We start from the raw sequence: 22,011 nt of genomic DNA on the forward strand, positions 1-22,011 counted from the left end.
CTTTGAAACTGTATAGAACATGAAGTAAGTTTGCGGTGATACCTGACTCGTTGTGTTCCTGCACTTATGCTTGTTTTGCTGATTTATGAAGGATTAAAGACTGAGTGACGCCACTGCAATTGGAGTCCATGACCATAGGTTCATCTAGTGCACGGGTACTCATAGTACGGCCCGCGGGCCAGGGCCGGCCCGGCAAGCCTTACCTGGCGGCCCGCGGAGACATCGTACCCATGTTTTTTGTTTTTTCTTTAAGAATCTCAGCAAACACCCCTGCGGCAGCGCGATGCAGAGACTCTCTGTGAAGGCCGGGCGATTTCCGTCAGAGTGGGGCTGCAGGGGCCTAAGAGCTGAACAAAGCCTCATTAGCATGCAAATGGTCTCTTAAAGAGGTGTGAAGTGCTCAGGTGCGGCTGGCTGGCTGAGTGTGTGTGTGCCCAGAAGCAGTGTCAGCCCGGGCACACACAGGCATGATGAGATGAAGAGGGAGAGGGAGGGAGGAAGGAGACAGAGACAGACAGACAGAGGGAGAGCGAGGGAGGGAGACAGACAGAGGGGGAGCGAGGGAGGGAGACAGAGGCTGACAGAGGGAGAGCGAGGGAGGGAGAGCGAGGGAGACTGAGGCAGACAGGGAGAGCGAGGGAGAGTGAGGGAGGGAGACATGCAGACAGAGGGAGAGCGAGGGAGGGAGACAGGCAGACAGAGGGAGAGCGAGGGAGGGAGAGCAAGGGAGACAGAGGGAGAGCGAGGGAGGCAGAGTGAGAGAGAGCGAGGGAGACAGAGGGAGAGCGAGGGAGACGGAGGGAGAGCGAGGGAGACAGAGGCAGCTAAAGGGAGAGGGAGGGAGGGAGACAGGCAGACAGAGGGAGAGCGAGGGAGGGAGACAGAGGCAGACAGGGGGAGAGCAGGGGAGACAGAGGGAGAGGGAGGGAGGCATAGCGAGGGAGACATAGGGAGAGCGAGGGAAGGTGTCAGGCAGACAGAGGGAGAGCGAGGGAGGGAGACAGGCAGACAGAGGGAGAGCGAGGGAAAGAAAGAGCGAGGGAGGGAGACAGAGCAAGTGAGGGAGACCTCAGAGTGAGTGAGGGAGACCTCAGTGTGAGTGAGGGAGACCTCAGAGTGAGTGAGGGAGACCTCAGAATGAGGGAGACATCAGAGTGAGGGAGACATCAGAGTTAGGGAGACCTCGTAGTGAGGGAGGGGGAAGGAGAGAGAGGGAGACAGAGAGGGAAGGAGAGGGAGGGAGGGAGAGGGAAGGAGGGTGAGGGAAAGAGAGGGAAGGAGGAAGAGGGAAGGATAGAGAGGGAGAGATAAATAGAGGAAAGTAGAGGGAAACAGAGAGAGAGAGAGAGAGAGAGCGAGAGGGAGACAGAGTGAGTGAGACAGTCAGAGTGAGTGAGACAGTCAGAGTGAGTGAGGCAGAGGGACACAGAGGGAGAGAGAGGTAGAGAGAGGGAGAGAGGAAGGGAGAGAGGGAGAGAGTGAGAGGGAGAGAGGGAGGGAGAGAGAGAGGGAGGGAGACAGAGAGCGAGAGAGTGACAGAGAAAGAATGAGAGAGAGAGAGAGAAATGTGTGTATGCTGGGTCTGGTGGCTCAGTGGACGAAGGCGTCCGCTGCAGGGACCTGTGATCAACCTCATGGTCAGTTTTTTTTCCCTCTAGCCCGCCCCCTCCCCCACTGACCCCGCCCCCACCAGTGCAGCCCTCAGACACAAACCACACTGTAAATTTGGCCCCCAAGAGAAAGTTTGTGAGTACCCATGATCTAGTGAAACAAGGCCGATGTGATTGCATTGCAAAGGCATTGTGACCAGAAGCAGCCAGTCGTACTAATCCATTCATTTAAATATTCTCACAAATAGGAGGAAGTGAGTGTTTTTTGATGAAAACAAGCTTGCTTTTTTAATAGTGTTTAATATATATATACACCAATATAAACACACAGGCAGACACAGTGGGACCCCAGTGGGACGCTCACAGCCCCATTAAAGAAATGGCAGCGCTGAGGAAATCCGAAATCTCCATTCTCAGGGGTCTTCCTAATATCAATAAAGAACTTGGCACAGAAGCTGAAATATGAAACAACATCTTTATTAAATTTAATAAATGAGGCCACGTCACACAGAAACCGTAGTAACTGAATGAGGTAGTCTGATGAATACAGAGGACAGAGGCCTTTTATATGTTTTAGGGTTACATGACTCAGCACAAAAGTAAAGGGCAGTCCTAGCTTTTGCAAGCATGCAAAAACCCCAACATTCCTTCTTACACAAGCTGGACAAACCCATATCGTAAATAGGTCATAAAAAGAAGGAACAGAAACAGATGAGAGGTAGGATACTGGGTGTGCATGTGTATACCAAACTTTGCAATCTCCTGTGCTCTGATCCTTAATCTTGATCAGCTACTGGGCAAGAAACTGGTCTAACAAGGTCAGCTTCAGGCAACAGGGTCAGTTCACTCGGGTCATCCAGCAGTCAGCTAAAGTCATCAGCCTATGTGAGGGCAACTTCAAAATGGCTGCCATGCACAAAATGGAACCCATGGTTCAGAATAAAATATTCAAATACACAGTGAATCCATCGGTGTAACATGATAAAAACACTCATACTTGCTGAACTCACTGTTTATGGCTCGCTGTTACCAAAATCGTAACAGAACCACGACCTTTATGACCCAGGTTCAGAATTCACGGAACCTCAGCACCATTAAAAATTATCCAACGCCTTAATCCTGGCATAGTGAGATTGAGAACAGATTACTATAGGAATAAGTCTGTTATGAAGCTCTGTGATTATACTGAATAAGCAGCTACCTATGTTATATGACATCTCTTTAATAATGTAATACCTGCACTTCCACAATTGCTTTATTAACCTTTCTGCTTTCTCAAATTTGCTTGAAAATGCACCATTTTTCCGCTATTTTTTCAAAATTTTCTCGGGGGGAATTCCCCCCGAACCCTCCTTAGGGGGTTCGGGCTCGCTCACTACGCTCGCTCGCTACGGTGCAGTATGATTATCATTTTACGCCTCACCACTTTCAAATGTCACTAGCCGCCACTGACTGATTGATTGAATAATCTATTGATTTATTCCTTGATTGAACACAGCTACCTCTCCCAATACTCAGTGCATTTTTGCTATGTTCAAAGTATAGAAATACCACATACATACATACATAAATACATACATAGATATCAAGGCAAAAACTCCGGGATTATTGACTGGCACTGAGCCATTAGTGACGATGCTAGTCAAAGGAAACAGAATAAGGTGCGAACAGCGAATGAATGGGGGAGCAAAGGGATGAAACCTGGGAGCAAGGAAGGGAGCAAAGGGATGAAACCAGGGAGCAAAGAAGGGAGCAAAGGGATGAAACCTGGGAGAAAGGAAGGGAGCAAAGGGATGAAACCAGGGAGCGAAGAAGGGAGCAAAGGGATGAAACCTGGGAGAAAGGAAGGGGGCGAAGGGATGAAACCTGGGAGCGGGGAAGGGAGCAAATGGGTGAAACCTGGGAGAAAGGAAGGGAGCGAAGGGATGAAACCTGGGAGAAAGGAAGGGAGCGAAGGGGTGAAACCTGGGAGCGAGGAAGGGAGCGAAGGGGTGAAACTTGGGAGAAAGGAAGGTAGCGAAAGGATAAAACCTGGGAGCGAGGAAGGGAGCGAAGGGGTGAAACCTGGGAGAAAGGAAGGGAGCGAAGGGATGAAACCTGGGAGAAAGGAAGGGAGCGAAGGGGTGAACCTGGGAGCGAGGAAAGGAGCAAAGGAATGAAATGTGGGAGCGAGGAAGGGAGCAAAGGGATGGAACCTGGGAGCGAGGAAGGGAGCAAAGGGATGAAACCTGGGAGCTAGGAAGGGAGCGAAGGGATGAAACCTGGAAGGGAGTGAAGGGATGAAACCTGGGAGCGAGGCAGGGAGCGAAAGGATGAAACCTGTAGCGAAGAAGGGTGTGAAGGGATGAAACCTGGGAGCGAGTAAGGGAGCGAAGGAATGAAACCTGGGAGCGATGAAGGGAGCGTAGGGATCAAACCTGGAAGAGAGCGAAGGGATCAAACTTGGGAGTGAGGAAGGCTGCCACAGCAAGACCCACCTGCCACCCAGATCATGTGGAAGGAGTTCTGCCAGACGGTCTGGCTCCTGCCGGCGTAGATGTCGTGCCTGCTCTCCATGATCAGAGACTCGACCAGGAGGAAGATGAGGAACCAGAGGTAGGAGGCCGAGTGCAAGAGAAACTTCAGCACTGGGATTTTCAGCATTTTACCAGGCTAGACACATGGAGAGCAAAGACACAGAGAAATCACACCTGGGATGTTAGTCTGTACCAACCATACTAATATACTACAGTGAAAGAAAGATTCATTGTAGAGAAAAAGCTATATTTTTACCATTAGCCAGCAAAAAGTATTCCATATATGCACATATCATTATCATATCAAGGTTAAATCGTGCTAGAGAATGAAATATATCATCGTCCAAAAATTATGATAACATTTTGTAATATATTATAACACTTTAATTGAATATAATTTTACCTGAAGATTAATTGATTTTAATTTTGCCTGAAATAACAAAAATTCTAAATATGAACAAAAATGTTGCATTCAGAGGGACTGAGATAAACAACGACATGTCTGCGCTTTTGTTCTCAGGTTGTATTCAGGAACGGAGAAAGATCTTCACTGCTACAGACAAATGTACAGTTTAAGTGCTCCCATTCCCCTGAAATGGAATTCTAATGGGCTTTTCTGGTAGTTTGCCACCACCTAGTGGTAGCATGAAGGACTGCTGCTCTACCCTAGCTTTCCAAAACACTGGGCTTGTTTCTAATATACATACATGCAATGTTTGACGTTTAAGAGATAAATACTTCAGCCAAACCACATTTGCGACTTTGTATGATCTGAGTATGCTCGGCCAATTCCCTTCGCCCATCCCGCCCAGAAGCTGACCAGACAGGAAAATTTTTTGTTTAGGAATTTACTTGTTATAAGATGAAATAATGGGAAGAAGACGAGGTGTAGCATATGAAAGATGCTTTATTAATCCGACGGTAGATATCAAGGGGGGACCCCACCAGGAGCCGCTCACTTGCTGCTCAGCCCGACTCCAACTGATCCTCACACTCACACACAAGCATTCCAACTCTCCATTCTCATGCGCACCAACATTCCACTAACATTCTACTTATGGCTGAGCAGCAAGACCTACAACTAGTCTACTACATCACCTTCCCCCTTTTAAACAGAAACAAAAGGATTCTGTAAGTACATTAACAATATGAATCAACATTGGTGTAAAATTGCTAACAGAATGTGAAGGAAAAGAAATATGCAATAATTCGTAAAAGAAAATACATTGCATTAATTAAGAGCAAAAGACATAGTATGCAATTCATAAGCATATTACAAAGGCTGAGAGAAAAACTATATATTAAGAAGGGTGAAAACTGCACCCTGTTGAACTATAAAATAAGTTCAACGTGACAAAGCAAGGTGTGAAATCATGTACCAAACCAAAAGAATAAAACCACACACTGTCACAAAATTACAGAAACCGTAGAATCTACACACAATGGATAAATAAATCCAGTAAATTAAAGAAATAAGTAGAGACACAGCAAAAAAAGATATCACCGTACACAAGAATAAGTGACATCCACTTAACTAAGTGGTAAGGAAGACCACATAGCCGAAGGCTAAAACAATGTGTACCTTGATAAAACAAAATTATAATCATGTAGTTAAATTAAATAACGTACATTAATAATTTATGTGGCATTTCCAGTAAAATTGAAATGACAAGGGTAATGAATGCGTACCATGAAAATTCTGTTACTGACTGAATTTTGAAGCTTAAACTAATGAAAATTCCCATTAAGAAACTTGTAACAGATTAACTAGTTAAGAGAAGAAAATTACACGTTATGAACGGTATAGAGACAAAATATCGACTCCAAAATATCGACTGGACATAATATCGAGTTTTAAATATAGACTGGACAAAATATCGACTGGACATAATATCGACTACAAAAATATCGTTTTTCAGGTAAGTGAAGTAATATCGACTGTGTAAAATATAGATAGCAAAAATATCGATTTTATAATAATATATAATATTTTATAGTGTATTTTTATGTAATAATATGTGTGAATAGTGTGTATTAATGTTATAAAATATTTTATTACATGAATTTTGTTTTGTTAATAATTGCGTAATGTAATTCTGTAGCGGGTTGTGGGTTTATAGGGGAATAGGGTGGGAAGTAATTTAATAATAATTAATTAATTAATATATGTGTGTTAATATTTTGAATTAATAATTAATTGATAATTAATTAATATTAATTAGTTAATTAATTAATATAATTTTGAATATATTTTGTATTAGTAAATAATTGTTAATTAATTAATTGTAATTAGTTAATTACATTAATTAGAGTACATTTTTAATATATATAATTTTGTGTTATTTTTAAGTAATTAATTTTGAAAAAATTATATTAATTATTAAAATAATTACACCTAATGTTCTAATATATTTATTTTATTGTTATTGTTAATTAATAATTAATTGGTAATTAAATAATATTGATAAATTTTGGGTAAAGGAGCATTTTTAGGGTTCAGGGTCAGTTTTCAGTTCATGGGTAAAGGGGTATTTTTAGGGTTCAGGGTCAGTTTTCAGTTCATGGGTAAAGGGGTATTTTTAGGGTTCAGGGTCAGTTTTCAGTTCATGGGTAAAGGGGTATTTTTAGGGTTCAGGGTCAGTTTTCAGTTCATGGGTAAAGGGGTATTTTTAGGGTTCAGGGTCAGTTTTCAGTTCATGGGTAAAGGGGTATTTTTAGGGTTCAGGGTCAGTTTTTAGTTTTTGGGTAAAGGGGTATTTTTAGGGTTCAGGGTCAGTTTTCAGTTTTTGGGTAAAGGGGCATTTTTAGGGTTCAGGGTCAGTTTTCAGTTTTTGGGTAAAGGGGTATTTTTAGGGTTCAGGGTCAGTTTTGGGTTTTTGGGTAAAGGGGTATTTTTAGGGTTCAGGGTCAGTTTTGGGTTTTTGGGTAAAGGGGTATTTTTAGGGTTCAGGGTCAACAAATAAGATTTAAAAAAATTATTTTTATTATTTTCATTTATTATTTAATTATTATAATTTAATTTAAGTCGTTTTAAGTATATTTTAGTAATTAAAATTTAATATTAATTTAATTTAACACTGTTTTTAATAAAGTCGATATTTTTTACATCTATATTTTTGTTAACGATATTTTGTACTCGATATTTTTGTACTTACCTGTTTGTAGATACAAACTCGATATTTTGACTGTCGATATTTTGTCCACGATATTTTGGCAAGTCGATATTTTGTCAGTCGATATTATTTCAGTGATCCGTTATGAACCAGTGTATACATCAATTATCACACTGCAGGCAAACAATCTATACTTACATTAGGCATAAAACTGTATAGGGAGAAATCAGTGTAAAAAGGTGTGCGCATCACCCATACTGAAGCATAAAAACAAGTGTATAGAGACCAGCACAAATACATAACTACCCTAAAATAACAGTCAAAGCTTAGTGCATTGATAATAACTAGATTGGCCAAATCAATAACATATAAAGCTCTCTTTAAATGCATTCTCTGGAAGCAAAACACTCAATTAATGTATGAGTTAAAACTAGTATAGAACACAGCGTATATGACTAAAAATAAAGACTGCACTACCATTCCTTTTACATACAAATTCTCAAACACATTACATTCCTATGTAAGTTCTTGCATAAATTATTACAAGAAAATTAAATGGTTAACATAAACAGTTACAGATAACCATGTATGTAAAGCAAGAATGAGAAAGCTTCAAAGCTTGGTGTTGCTGTAAGTGCACCACAGGCAAATTCATTTTTTTTAATAAGGAAGCTACAAAGCTTGGTGTTGCTGAAAGCACAACACAGGCAAATTCATTTTTTTGTTTTAAAAACCCCACGTTATAAAAACGAGAATTACCACCAATTCTTTTTCTTATTGTTTTAAAAACTATAATGCAGTAAAGAAAATAGGATAGCCGCCGGTGAGCGAACCTTCTCACCCGAGAATAGTGTTGAACATGTCCCACGCCAATCAGTAAATGATTTAAATTGCACCCTCTGGTCCTTGACAGCAACAATGACAATAGATAAATGTAGTAAAGGAAGATGCACAGTCCAACTGTGTAAGTAGGTAAATCCTTTATTGTAGATCCCTTCTAGGTTAGATGGTTATGACAAGATAAGAAGTACAGATATAACAACCCCACCAGGAGCCAGCTGTTAGCAGCTCAGCCTGAGTTGATCAACTGCCACAGTCAGGTAGAGAGAGACACTGAGAGCCAGAGAGTCACCCAGGCATTCTATGATGTCACAGATGACATAGTACAGTCTGTCTAATGGAGGACAGTGGAGAAGTCATTTACTACAATAAACAGCAAGCCCGTAGACTTCCGATGAGCTGCACAGTATTTACACAGACAGTCAATAACTGTCACACTCCAGAGTGCAGGGTTGATTGATAACACTACCAAAGAGTGCACAACAAATGAGCAGGAACTGCTACATGGCGTGAAGGTTGTCCGGAACTGACCGCCAAATATAACGGTCAATTTAACTTTATTGCCAGCCCAGAAGAGCAAACGTGGTTGGCAGATGCAGTACTACTGTAAGATAGCGTGGGTAAAATGCAGTGACTAAAATGTAGCTCCTGTGTAAACACAATATGGCGGCAGGTTTTTTTTTACGCTGTCCAGGGTGGCTCTCGGTGCGCCAGTGCACACAGATGTCCAGAGCAGCTTTGAACGTTATGGAAGCTGAATCGCCTCGCGAGGAGATGCAGGTGAGCTCGTTCTAAGTTTGAACTGAGACAGGGGTTCAACTGCCTTAGGATGCTCCACAGCGATGTAAAGAGGAAAAATAAATAAATAAAAACTACATACAGACGAACTGCTCACCCGGGTGCTCGATCACAGCGAAGGAAATTATTCAGACATCCTCCTTGAATCAATTTAAAGCACATGTACAGTACTCGTACTAGGGATACGATTCCAATTAAATAAAAGTTCCTTTTACATCCAGTAGATGGCAGCAACCATTCATTCTCTCCCTCTTGACAGATAAATTACACATCTCTGACCTGACATTGAGATCGATCTCGAGCGTACCAGATCTCTTTACCGATCTCTTTAACTCTCGTTAGAGCTCCGCTGGGCTTCGGATTTTCTTATTAGTTGGATTCTCCTCAGATAGGGCTCATACTGATCCAGGTTTGTTGGGAGAGCGACTGATAACCCTGGAATGGGTAGGAACAGGTCCGGTATCTTTACGGATCCAAAAGCAGCAAACAGTAAACTGTAGGAAATGTCGCATGAAGAGTCCCGAGTCCTGACACATTTCAGCGGGCGACAGATGGTGGTCACTGGTGGGGTCCCAGGTGTCAGGTTCTTAAGTACGTAGGCTACTGTTTTAAGATAGGTGCTTTACCTTAGTTCATCTTAGATTTCTGTTTCCATCTGTTAAGGCAGCACAGGCAGGTTCTTCCGGATCGTCGCCAAATGTTATAAGATGAAATGATGGGAAGAAGACGAAGCGTAGCATATGAAAGATTCTTTATTAATCAGATGGTAGATATCACGGGGGACCCCACCAGGAGCAGCTCACTTGCTGCTCAGCCCGACTCCAACTAATCCTCACACTCACACACAAGCATTCCAACTCTCCATTCTCATGCGCACCAACATCCCACTAACATTCTACTTATGGCTGAGCAGCAAGACCTACAACTAGTCTACTACATTACTGTAAACACGTCAAGTCTACGCAAGCATATGTATAAGGCGCTGTATTATTAAGCCCACACACACAATGGCCTAAGAATTCTTGCTTATCTTGATCAATTCGGTTAATTCTACAGAAGCATGAAATTATTACAGACTTCGTCCGCCCTGAGGCCATGGACCTGTTCAGAAACTCATTGGGAAGCCTCAGAGAAGACGTTGTACACATATTTAAAAAGCTCACAGCTAGCAGGAGCCCCCCATGTCTATACACTGCCCCTAGTGCCAGACATGGGGCCAGGACCAGTCACGCGGAGCCAGATCTTGCAGTACCTGTCCCTCTCCCGACATGGTCAACGCCTGCGGGTCTACCAACACCCTTGCCAGAGAGTTCAGGGCGGACCTAGGAATGTGTTTATTTTTGGAAACTCCTCGCCATGTATGTTCTTTGCACCATCCAAGGACGCTTCCAAATTAGGTTAAAGGGCTCCTCCAGTATAGAGAAAAGTATTTATTCATTCCTGTATCTCTAAGAATCACAAACAAAAGCCATTCTAGAATTTTCCATTGTTCGATGATGTCTGCTTGGAAGGAGTTATTTTATTGCATCATTCACCGCCAGCGAGGGCATTATTGAGTCTTCTGAGAGACTGAAGCCAGCATAGAAACCTTGCCTTCCTGTCTGAAGGGTGGGGCATGGAGTCCCCAAAACTGAGAAGGCGGTGAGGGTTGGACACAGCCAGATTACCAGGGTCACTGCTGAAATGTAGATTCCACCACAGGATTGCGTCCTTCCTCTCCGAAGTCCAAACGGAATCTGTTGAGAGACTGTTCATACTCCAGAGAAGAAGTTGAACGCAGGGAATGCTTTTTTCAACAAATGCTTATTCAAATGATAATTATACAGCATGCGCGCATAACAACAATTGTGAGCATGCAATTAACAGAATGTATCTACAACATGAGCTCGTGAAGACAATGATGGCTTGTGAACGTGGGTACAGTATATTACATCACCCTTCTCCTTTCACAAACAAAAACAAAAAATCCTTGTATTTTGAAGGAAATGTGCAGTTCCGAGTAGGTCTTATTGTAGCAGTGTTGGGAATCATTGAATCCACAATATGTGGAGAGTTATTGGCTACTAAAGAGTTTAGTGAGTGCTGTATCCAGTTTTGGGGGCTGATTTCGGGCCGGACTGTGTTCCGCTCTTAGCTGAGGCCGGGCTTGGCTCCGCTTCTCTCCTTGGTCGGGCTGAGCTCCGGCACAAGACTACACTTCCCAGCAGCCCTGAGTGTGGCGAGGACGCCACAAACGCCACCACTGAGCTCCAGGAGGCTGGACTCTCATCCCGCGGGATGTGCGCGGGAGAAGCTCGGGACAAGGGCGGGACCGTCTGTGGCCGTCGGGGGCCGGAGGAGGCCGGGCCACCCCCCTAACTTCGCCCCCACTACTTTTGCTTTCGTAAGGCTTTATACACGTTGTTGCACAACTTTCCCATATTAAAGCTCTGGGGTTGTTGTAATATTAAAGTATAAAAGTTGTTGTATATGCCAATGACTACACGGTCAGGAAAGGGAAGGAGGGCAGGGGGGGGGGGTTGTTAGTGGCACATTAGACCAGTGTATCACTAGAGCCTATTCGGTCCTCGAACACGAAATCGCTATCACTGAGCGACGCCTCTCCGTTGAGCCACTGAACCATAGGCGTTCTTCCTTGGGGCCATTAATACTGGTTACCTCCCCTGACAATGTAGAGGAGCATATCAATAGAGATTTAACCAGCAATGTGTTAGCTAGCTTGCGATGTCCAGGGGCTAGTGCCCAGGGGTCTGTAGTGCAGGGACCTTTAGTGCAGACAGATCCCTCGAACCCTTTACAGGTGGATATCTTAGATAGGGAACCTGTATGCACCATAAATATATATTGCCTCCCCTGGGTATCTTAGCGCACCCTCAGACAACGAATATTGCAGGGACTAAAGCAGCTTCTGCCAAAAGAAAAAGAGTTGGTAGTGGCCAGAAGGGGGATGCCCAAAAACATCCAAAAAGCCTAAAATAAAAGTACATAAGGTGACCGAGAAAATAATAGGCTCGGGGACGCCAGAGAATTCCCTACTCCCATTAGCAAGGGATGAACCATCTGCCGGCAGCTCGGTGCCTCGAAACTTGATAGAGCTGGTATCCCCCAACCCAAATTCATTTCCATCGACAAACCCAATACTTCAGACCTCCCCTATCGCTCAGATAGAGCAAGTCGTGAGATTGCTCGTCCTCCCGCTACTCGAGAGGATAAAAGTAATATCTGAGAGGCTGGAGAGATTCGAACAAGCCTCTCTAGATAACTTTTTTTCCCTAAAAACATTGATAAAACTACAGGCAAGAAATAGACAGGATGATCTTGAAACAACACAAAATATTTTTAAAGATCCTACACCTCCACCTGTGCTGGTATCTCCACTCACTGTTGCAACCCCTGGGTCATCATCCGGATCTACATCGGAAGCTACGAATACCTTAACCCATAATGCCCAGACAGGCAGAAAATCCATTAATCTAACATTAGATAAAGAGGCTAATGAGCTTCCCCGAAACTCTTCTATGCAGGGTCGGGAAACAGAAAATAGCCGAAGTAAAATAAATAGGCATCCTAATGATATATCTGTAATAGGAGCAAAGATCGGTATAGAAAATCCAGCCAGACATACCTTAAGTCATAATAGCCTCATGCGCGCTAGCGGCATTCCGCTCCTGCGCTGAGATTTTTCAAATCGCACTTTGCGTGACGAGCTGGGCTCCTCATCAGCGTGCGAGCGGGCTACGCCATGACGAGCCCAGCTCGTCATCAGCCTCGAAGGGGTTAATTTTCCTCCTGAATGCCTACCTTATGTAGTCGTACTAACTGGAGTCTCACAACTTAAGGCTGGCAAAACCGAATCTTATCACGAACTTAAAAACAAAACTACTTATTGGCTGAATAAGAATAGACCGCTCCCGAGCCAAATGGATGGTCAAGTTCTATTTGTAAGAAGGGTTAACTGGGTTGGCAACAGGTCTAAGGATATTTCTGGGGACTGTATTCTCGTACATTTTAGGGATGCATGTGTCGCGAGGTTTATATGTGACCAACAGTATGACAGAGACTGGAATGGAATCGGCAACTACGATTTGAGCCACTTCCATTTTCCACTCATCAACTCGCAACACACACAGAATCCCCAATATCCGATTTTGAGAAGGATGCAAGGTGAGGCTACCTCCAATAATTTTTTAGCTTCTGCTCCTAACAGATGTCCAGATTTTTATGGGATAGAAAATGCATACTGACATGGGGAAATATGTTCCCCTATACCGGTGGCAAAAGCTGACGATAGGATATGGAGTACTGATAGTGGGACCATTGCAGAGCAGCAAAGGTACCCACAAACTTTCAATAGTGTCCCTCCAACTAAAGTTGCTAGCTGCAAGAACAGACTAACGACTAAACCAACAAATACTAAGAGCAAGAGTGGGACCCATGAGGGCAGGGGAAAATGCCATGATATTGTAACTAGGGAGGTAATAAGTGTCACTCCGGCTCCTCATGTTGAATCCAATGAAACCAGGTTGAATTCACCAGAACAACTCTCCAGGCCGAAAAATATGCCCAGGTTACAGGCCATTGCCTGAGTCTACTGCGTCACAGGATAGTGTATACTCTGCGCCAACATATATATCTCAGGATCTAACTCCAGCTGATCATAGCTTAAAGATTCTTAGCTGGAATATAGCGGGCATTTCAAAGAAATTAGACCTGCCTGATTGGAATAATCTGGTTGAGGCTCACAGGATTTGTATTTTCCAGGAATCCTGGAGTGTGGTGCCCCATCCTAAGGTCGGTTACACATCCTATTTTGTACCCGCAGTACCTTCGCTGTCAGGGAGAGGGCGCTCCTCGGGCGGTCTCTTAATTTGGGTTGCGATCTCCCTAGGCTGCAGTATTAAGCAGAAGCAATGTAATTCCCTTGATATTTTAAGGCTTTCGGTCAGGGGCGAATGGAGAGGGAGAACCCTGGAGATATTTAATATATATGCCCGAGGAACAAAAGGAGGAGCCTTATCCCCTACAGTTACACTTTTGGAAAATGAACTCAGGCAATGTCACCACGATATGCACGTCCTGGTGGCAGGGGACTTCAATTGTACATTCGAGCCCCTTGCGGCAGAGGACGTTCTTGACATCGCCGAAGATGATGCTAAGAGTTATCTATCCATCCGATAAAGAGGTGGTCGCAATTGGCAGTCCAGTTGAACTCATTAGTAATGGAGTTTGGAATATGGGCCGCATACGGCAGGACTGTTTCAGATCCTGCCGGGCCCACACGTATAACAGGGTGAACCATTCCTCAAGGATTGACTATATCCTTCTTGACTTTAAACTCTGGCATTTTGTGCAGGATATGGAAATACATCCAACTGCCGATAGTGACCACAATTCACTTTCTCTGAGTTTACAATCTCTGTGGCTGCCCGCGCATGGGCCTGTGTCTACAGATAAAATAATGTTAACATCAGAAGTGTGTCCCTCTTAATGCGAGAGGCGCTGAAAATGGTGCAAAGTCACTATAGATGATGGGAAAGTTCGGGATATAGGGGACGTTTTGTCAGTGGCACTGACTGAGCTAGGCACGACTCCTATGGACCAACATGATCCAGCCAGGGTGTCGGTAATATTCCAAGATACCATTAAAGCATTTGGGAACCTATTCCTAGTTCAAAGTAAAGGTGGGGTGCCGAGGGGGCCACAAAAGTCAAATGGTAATGACAGATGGTACACAAAAATTGTAGATGGAAGAAATCTGCACTAATTAAGGCAGTAAAGAGCAAATCCCAAGCGATGATACAGCTAGCCAGGAAACAGTATAAGGCGACTGTATCAGAAGCGAAGAAGGGTTGGGAGTAACAGTATTGGCAAGCACTAAAGGAGGCCAGCATTGGGAGGGATGCTGGCTGCTTTTGGAATATTATCAGAATCAAGAATAGACCAGCATGTGATCTAATAACGTGCAACATAACAAGCCAAATCTGGTTTGACCATTTCTCAAAACTTTACTCTAGTCCCCAAGAAGATCAAAATGAACCCATTTCCCAAAAACCCTTAATAGCCTCAGGGGAACTTATTAGCTACCCCTTTACCGAAAAGGAAGTGGAAAATGCCATCAAGTGTATGGTACCATATAAAGCAGCAGGTCCCGATGGTATCCCCGGAGATCTTCTTTGATCTGACCCGGCCAAATGGGGAAAGTTTATTTCTATTCTAATCAATGCCATCGATAAGGGCACCACAATCCCAGAGTCGTGGAAGGGGGCAGAGGTCGTCCCAATTTATAAGAAGGGGCGCAGAGACGACCCTGCCAATTACCGTCCAATAAGCCTGATCGACTCTACTCAAAAGGTTGTTGGGAAGGATCCTAATATGGGCTGATGACAATAAAATCCTTTCTGACTACCAAGCGGGATTTAGGGCTGGTACTGGGACCATAGAACAGGTATTTAGATTGTTACTTCTTTATTGGAAGGTGGTTCTCATAGGCAAGGGCAGTCTTTATCTTGCTTTCATCGATCTAAAGACTGCCTTTGACCTGGTGCCTCGGAAACGTCTATGGGGAGTGTTGTCTGAACTGGGGATCCCTGCGAATATCCTAGCTATACTAGTGAGGCTCCACGATGGAAATTTTGCACAGGTGAGGTGGAGTTCTCAGGGGCAGAAAACCGACAGAATTCCAGTGAATAGGGGTGTCCGCCAGGGATGCGTCCTTGCTCCCACTCTTTTTTCACTTTATGTGAATGGTGTGGTGGAGCACTTGCAGAGAGTTCCATCCGATGCACCATCCCTGGCAGGCAAACGAATTCCAACTCTCCTATTCGCTGATGATACCCTCCTCATCTCTAAATCGCCTATGGGCCTACAGAGCCTCTTAGATAATTTCCAGTCCTTTTGTACCCTGAGAGGGCTTGTAATAAACTCTGATAAAACTAAGTATCTGGTACTGAATCCACCCAAAAAACTTGGGCGGCCCCCAGTCCTGAACCTTGTAACCCTGGAAAGGGTCACTGTATTCGACTACCTGGGTATACGCATTTCCGACACCATGCAGTGGAATCCACATACACAGAAAATGCTGCTAAATCACAAAAAGGTAGTGGGTGCTATACTTAGGGAACATCGACCTTCAACATCTAGACCGATTGCTCCGGTCCTTGATATATATAAGGCGAAAGGAGTGAGCTCGGCCCTATATGGAGCCGAACTCTGGGTTACAACCAACATGGATCAGCTAGTAAGATCAGAAAACAAATTCCTTAAAGAATTAATGGCACTTCCCCAGAGCACCCCCACAGTTCCACTGCTACTGGATCTAGGGTGGACTCAATTAAAGATTTGGCAAAAGTTCGACCACTTCTACTGTGGGCTCGGTTGTGGCGAACACCAGAGCTAATAAAATACGGGGCGGGCCTATCGGAAATTATGTCCACGAAGGGGTGGCAAAAAATCAAGTGGCTAAAAGATGTTAAATCCTTGCTTTATGATCTGGGCCTCAAGGATGCATGGGAAAACAGAACTGCCCCACCCAAGGCAGTACTGAAGAAGCTATACTGGAGTTGGGTAATTAGTAAAGGCAACTCAGATCCCAAACTAGGCAGGATAACGGATGAGTTTTTGCGGATAAAGGATGCTGCATTCTGTGAACCCTACCTAGAAGCCCTATGATAGGGCCCTTTATTTTAAATTTAGAGTAGGATCATTGCCTATACGTGAATTGACTGCCCGATGGAAAGCTCCTTTTCAAACAACACCTTTCTGTCCAAACTGCGAACTTAGAATAGAGTCAATTGCACATATCTTATTTGCATGCCCAGCGTATAAATCTCCCAGGAATTGTTGGCTCAAACCACTATGCAGAGATTTGGGCACTAGAAACCACTCCATAGCACTGCGCATCTTTAAGTCTGATACCCGATCGTTATATGTATGTGGCTTGTCCAAGTTTTTGAGATGGGCATTGTCCATTAAATCGAAAAGGCTAAGCGACACCTAATAATTTGCTTTGCCCTCTCATTTGCAAGCACTTTTTATTCTCTTACTCTGTTTTTATCTTTATTGACGTAACTCACGTTTTTTAATTATTGGCAATTGTTATTTAATCAATTCTGTTTATGTAAACACAATCTTTTTATGATGCCAATGTAATGTTTCACGCTTTTAAGATATGTTTTTATCGAAATAAAGCTTATTTACTACTACTAAAGAGTTTGACACAGAATCATTTACATCTTGTACCTGAACATCATTTCTAGATGACATCACAGGTTAATCTGTGGTAAGATCATTTGAAAAGTGTGCAAAATGTAAATCATCTTGATAAAGATTATTTTTCTTTAAAATAACTCCACGATCTTGATCAGGTGTTAATTTGACTAACATTCTCTTGCTCCACCAACCTTTATGACCAAAAAACAAAAAACCTTTTGACACTTTAATAATTTACAGGAAGTGATAATTTTGAAAGACCCTTCTTAACTTTTATGGTAGATTTAATCATAACCCAGTCTCCAATTTTTAAATCATGAGTGTAATTGCAACCTTTTGTATCAAGGTTTCTCTTTTGCACAGACTGTTGAACCACAACATTTTAAAGCATGTTTTGTTTATCTTTTCAAACCAAACACAAATTATCATTTTTTCTCAACTTTTTAATTCAAGAAGGACAATGTGTTCCATTAGGATCTCTCTTTTTAAGAAGCCTAAAGGGAGAAAATCCAGTTGACGTATGAGGAGTAGTAAGATATGACCAAATCTTTTTTTTTTAAGATGTCCACAGGTTCATTAACAGATAAAGCTGATGGAATGCCTTCTTTTATAAACCTATTCATTTGTTCCACTAAGCCATTGGCCGAAGGAGAATATAAAGTGACCTTTACGTGCTTAATGCCATGAGCAGACAAAAGATTCTCCATTACACTTGAAGTAAAATGTGAACCGTTATCTGTGACCAATTATCTTAGAAATCCCTCAGAAAGAAAAATTCTAGAGAGAAAATGAATCACAGATGATGAGCTGGGAGAAGAACAAAATTCAAACTCCAGCCATTTTGAAAAATAATCTACTAATACTAATATGTATTTCTTATCATTGGAAAGTACATCAAAAGGTCCTGCAAAATCCAGACCTAATTTCCTCCAAGCCTCATCTGGAACTGGAGCGTTATGTATAGGTGTTTTCATGGTTTTCCAGTGTTTATCAGATAAAAGGCATGTTTCACAAAAATGTATCCAATTTGTAACATCTGATTCCAAACCAGGCCACCAAAAATTTTCTTTCAACCTCCTAGCGGTGGCACCTATTCCTAAATGCCCTTCATGTGCTAGTTCAAAAATGTTCATGCGTAAAGGTGTGGGGGGTACTGCCAGATCACCATGCATAACTAAACCTTCAACCAGGGAAAGTTCTTGATTAACTTGTGCAAAAGATTTTAAAGGGGAGGGCAGAGAGCGTTCTTTAGGCCAACCAGATACAATCATATTTTTTACTACCATAAGAGTGGAATCTTCTTGAGAAGCTTTCAGCCAATCTTCTTGAGTAATATGAGGTAAATTGGTAATAAAATCCTCAACAGAAGCCACGAGACACATTCCACATCAACAAACCTGAAAGATGAAGAATTATCCTCCAATGACAGCCTGGACAGACAGTCTGCCCTTGCATTGCGACCTCCTGGTATATACTTTATGATAAAGTTGTATTCATGCAAACGTGAGAGTAATCTAACTAGTCTTTAAGGCATCTTTTAATGTCCAGGGAATGTAGGCGTTGCTCTGCTGGAGATTGAGGATTGGCAAAGAAAGTTTTTAGGAAAACAGGTTCATTAATGTGAAAATCAGTGGGCACCTTAGGCATAAATGCTGGGTTGGTGCGAAGCACTACACAGTCCAATTTGAATTGGAGGAAAGGAGGCTTAATGATGAAAGCTTGAATATCACTCACTCGTCGTGAGGAGGTTAGAGCAAGGAGAAGGGCCACCTTCCAGGTCAGAAACTTTAAATCCGCTTTGTGGATAGGTTCGAATGGTGCCTTCATTAATTGTGCCAATACAACATTGAGATGCCAGGTAGGAGGAGGACATCGAATGGGCAGGAACTTCCTGAATAGTCCTTTGAAAAATTGGCGAATTACTCTGGAAGAGCAGAGCGGGGAGGAGCCATCTTGACGGAAATGAGAAATTGCCGCCAAGAAACTCTCAAAGTGGAATGGGAAAGTCCTGACTGAGCCAGTTGTAAAGAGAACGGCAGCAGCTGAGCCGGAGTGGAATGAACGGGATGGACATTGTTAGCTGCGCACCAGTGACAGAATCTCTTCCACTTTAGCTTGTAAGTCTTAACTGTAGACGGAGCTCTCGCATGAGCAAGAATGTCCCTGCATTCTGGCGAAATATTCAAATGGGCAAATTCAAGGTGCTCAGGTTCCAGGCTGATAATTTTAGAGAGGAGGGGTTCGGATGACAAATCTGACCCTTGTCCATTGTGAGGAGATCCGCTCGAGGATGAAGGAGGATGGGCTCGCACTGTGAGAGGAGAAGCAGCCCCGAGAACCATGCTTGTCGAGGCCATCTGGGAGCGATCAGGAGAATGTAGCAAGGCTGTCTCCACATTTTCCACAACACGCGAGGCACCAGCGGAATCAAAGGAAAGGCGTAGGCGAATAGATTGCACCAGTTCATCAAAAAGGCATTCCCGCATGATCCACGGTGGGGATGCCAACTTGCGTAAGATGGGCATTTCCGGTTCTCCGGGGTTGCAAAGAGATCCAAGGACGGACGACCCCACAGTCGAAAGCCTGAGTCCAGCGTTGGCTGATGTAACTCTCACTCGTGGGTCGAAGACGCAGACCTGCTGAGGGAATCCGCTAGGATGTTGGAGATGCCTGGTAGGTGAACTGCCGTCAGCGTAATTTGGTGACAGAGTGCCCAATCCCAGATCGTCTGAGCCAGTCGAGACAGGAGAGGAGATTTGGTTCCGCCCTGCTTTTTGACATAGTGCATGCTGATTGTATTGTCCGTTTGGATAAGCACCAATTCTCCCTGGACCAGATGATGGAATGATTTGAGTACCAGAAAGATGGCCATCAATTCCAGCCTGTTGATGTGCCAAGAGCGCTGAGACAGAGTACACTTGCCCTTTAAAGACAGCCCTTGAAGGTGCGCGCCCCATCCGTCCAAGGAGGCGTCCGAGGTCAGAATGAGTTCTGGAGCGGTGCTGAGGAAAGAAGTCCCTGCTGCAATGTTGGACGGTTGCACCCACCACTTGAGAGCCGCCTTCATGCGAGCGGTTACACCGATCAGGTCGTTGAAAGAGACGGTGACCTGACGCCACTGTCTGTCTAATTCCTCTTGGACGAGGCAAGTCTTTAGCCTGCAATTTGCGATCAGAGAGATGCATGATGACGACATCCCCAGAAATGACTTCAAGATCCGGACTGAAACGGACTGTTTTGAACAAACAAGAGCCACCAGGCGGATAATCTTCAGCTGACGCTCATGAGACACGAATGCTTAAGCTAGTGACATATCAAGAGTGGCACCTAGAAAGTTTCTGCATGGAGCTGGGTCGACCTGCGACTTCTCGGCATTTATGGAAAGACCGAGGGAGCAAAATACGTACTGACAGAGTTGAGTATCCCGAGACAGCTGGCTGCGAGATTGCGATTTGATGAGGCAATCGTCCAGGTATGAAAAAATGTGGGCGCCCTGCAGACGCAGGTAAGCCACCACTGGAGCCTAAACGTTTGTGAAGACACTAGAGGCGGAGCGTAGGCCAAAAGGCAACACCCTGCTGAAAGTCTCTCCGTCTCACCCGGAAGCGCAAGTACTTACGATGCCGTGGAAGAATTGCCACATGAAAATAGGCGTACTGGAAGTCGATGGTGGTCATGAAGTCGTCCTTGGAAAGAAGACGCAAGATCTCCACGAGCGTTAGCATGCTGAAGGACTGCCATTTGAGATATTTGTTCAGTGCTCATAAATCCAGGATAGGACGCCAATCTCCTGTCTTCTTGAGGATAAGGAAAAAGCGGGAATAGAATCCCATCCCCTTTTGAGACTTGGGAACCACTTCGATGGCACCTTTTTGGATCATAATACGAATTTGTTTGAAAAGTTCTTTGAGGTGGGCTGGAGGTGGGCCAGATGGAGGAGTGTGAGGAGGAAATTTGACGAACTCCAGAGCATGGCCCTTTGCTACAATGTCCAGTACCCAACGATCCGAGGTGATTAAGGACCATTGAGAAGAGAACAGGGAGATTTTACCTTTTGGAAGCGGAACCTCTATAGGAAGACTTCCCTCAATAAGATTTAGAAGATTGCTGACGGGAGGACTGTTGTGGCTGGGAGGAATATCGCTGATTTCCTTGATTGTAGGAGCGGTATTGAGTGGATCCACCATGAAAATTAGAGGAGGTGCCGCGTCCGTGCGCACCACGAAAGGGCTGCTTACGGAACTGCAAAGTGCCTAAGGAACAAGCAGTGTCAGTGTCCTTTTTTATCGTTTGCAGTGCCTCGTCGACGTGCGCACCAAAGAGTGACTCGCCGTCATACGGCATATCCAGGATTTTCGCCTGAACCTCCTGGCGAAAAGAGGTAGAACGGAGCCAACTCTGACGTCGCAAAACAGCTGCCCCTGCGAGCTGACGGAAGCCAGTGCAATCGACGACTACAGAGCAGTCAATGATTTCTTTCGACGCTCTCTCTCCCTCTTGAAGAATCTTTAAAGCTTCTGCTTTGGAGGACTCCGGGATGAGGGCCACAAAGGCAGACATGTCAAACCACATCTGACGGTCGTAGCGTCCCAATATGGTTAAGGAATTTGCCGCTCTCACTGTAGTAGAGGCCATTGTAGAAAATGTTCACCCAATGGCGTCAAGGTGACGACCTTTCCGATCAGGAGGAGCCGTAATGGGATAAGTTGGGTTCCTGGAGCGGCGCTGAGCAGCCTCAGTGACCACAGAATAAGGTTTATGCTGCGGAATCAGGCAAGCTGGTGAACCATGTGGCGCCTTGTACTTTTTCTCTAAGCGAGGCAGTTGCGCCGGGATGGAATTCGGCGTTTGCATCAATTTTACCACCTCATTCCAGATGAAATTGATGATGGAGACCGTATGGACCTGCTTAAACGGTTGACTTTT

At 44.2% G+C, this 22,011-nt stretch overlaps 1 protein-coding gene across 1 annotated transcript in view; it reads right to left on the reverse strand.

The window, feature by feature from the left end:
* LOC147693540 (short transient receptor potential channel 2-like) overlaps positions 1-22,011 on the reverse strand; it is a 338,081-nt gene that overhangs the window by 177,643 nt on the left and 138,427 nt on the right. The window contains exon 5 of the mRNA XM_086933233.1: positions 4,088-4,262. Within this exon, the coding sequence (XP_086789359.1) occupies positions 4,088-4,262 (175 nt within the window). The remainder of the gene's footprint in view (positions 1-4,087; positions 4,263-22,011) is intronic.

The sequence above is a fragment of the Lissotriton vulgaris genome, chromosome 8, assembly GCF_964263255.1.
Source record: "Lissotriton vulgaris chromosome 8, aLisVul1.2, whole genome shotgun sequence".
Taxonomy (NCBI): domain Eukaryota; kingdom Metazoa; phylum Chordata; class Amphibia; order Caudata; family Salamandridae; genus Lissotriton; species Lissotriton vulgaris.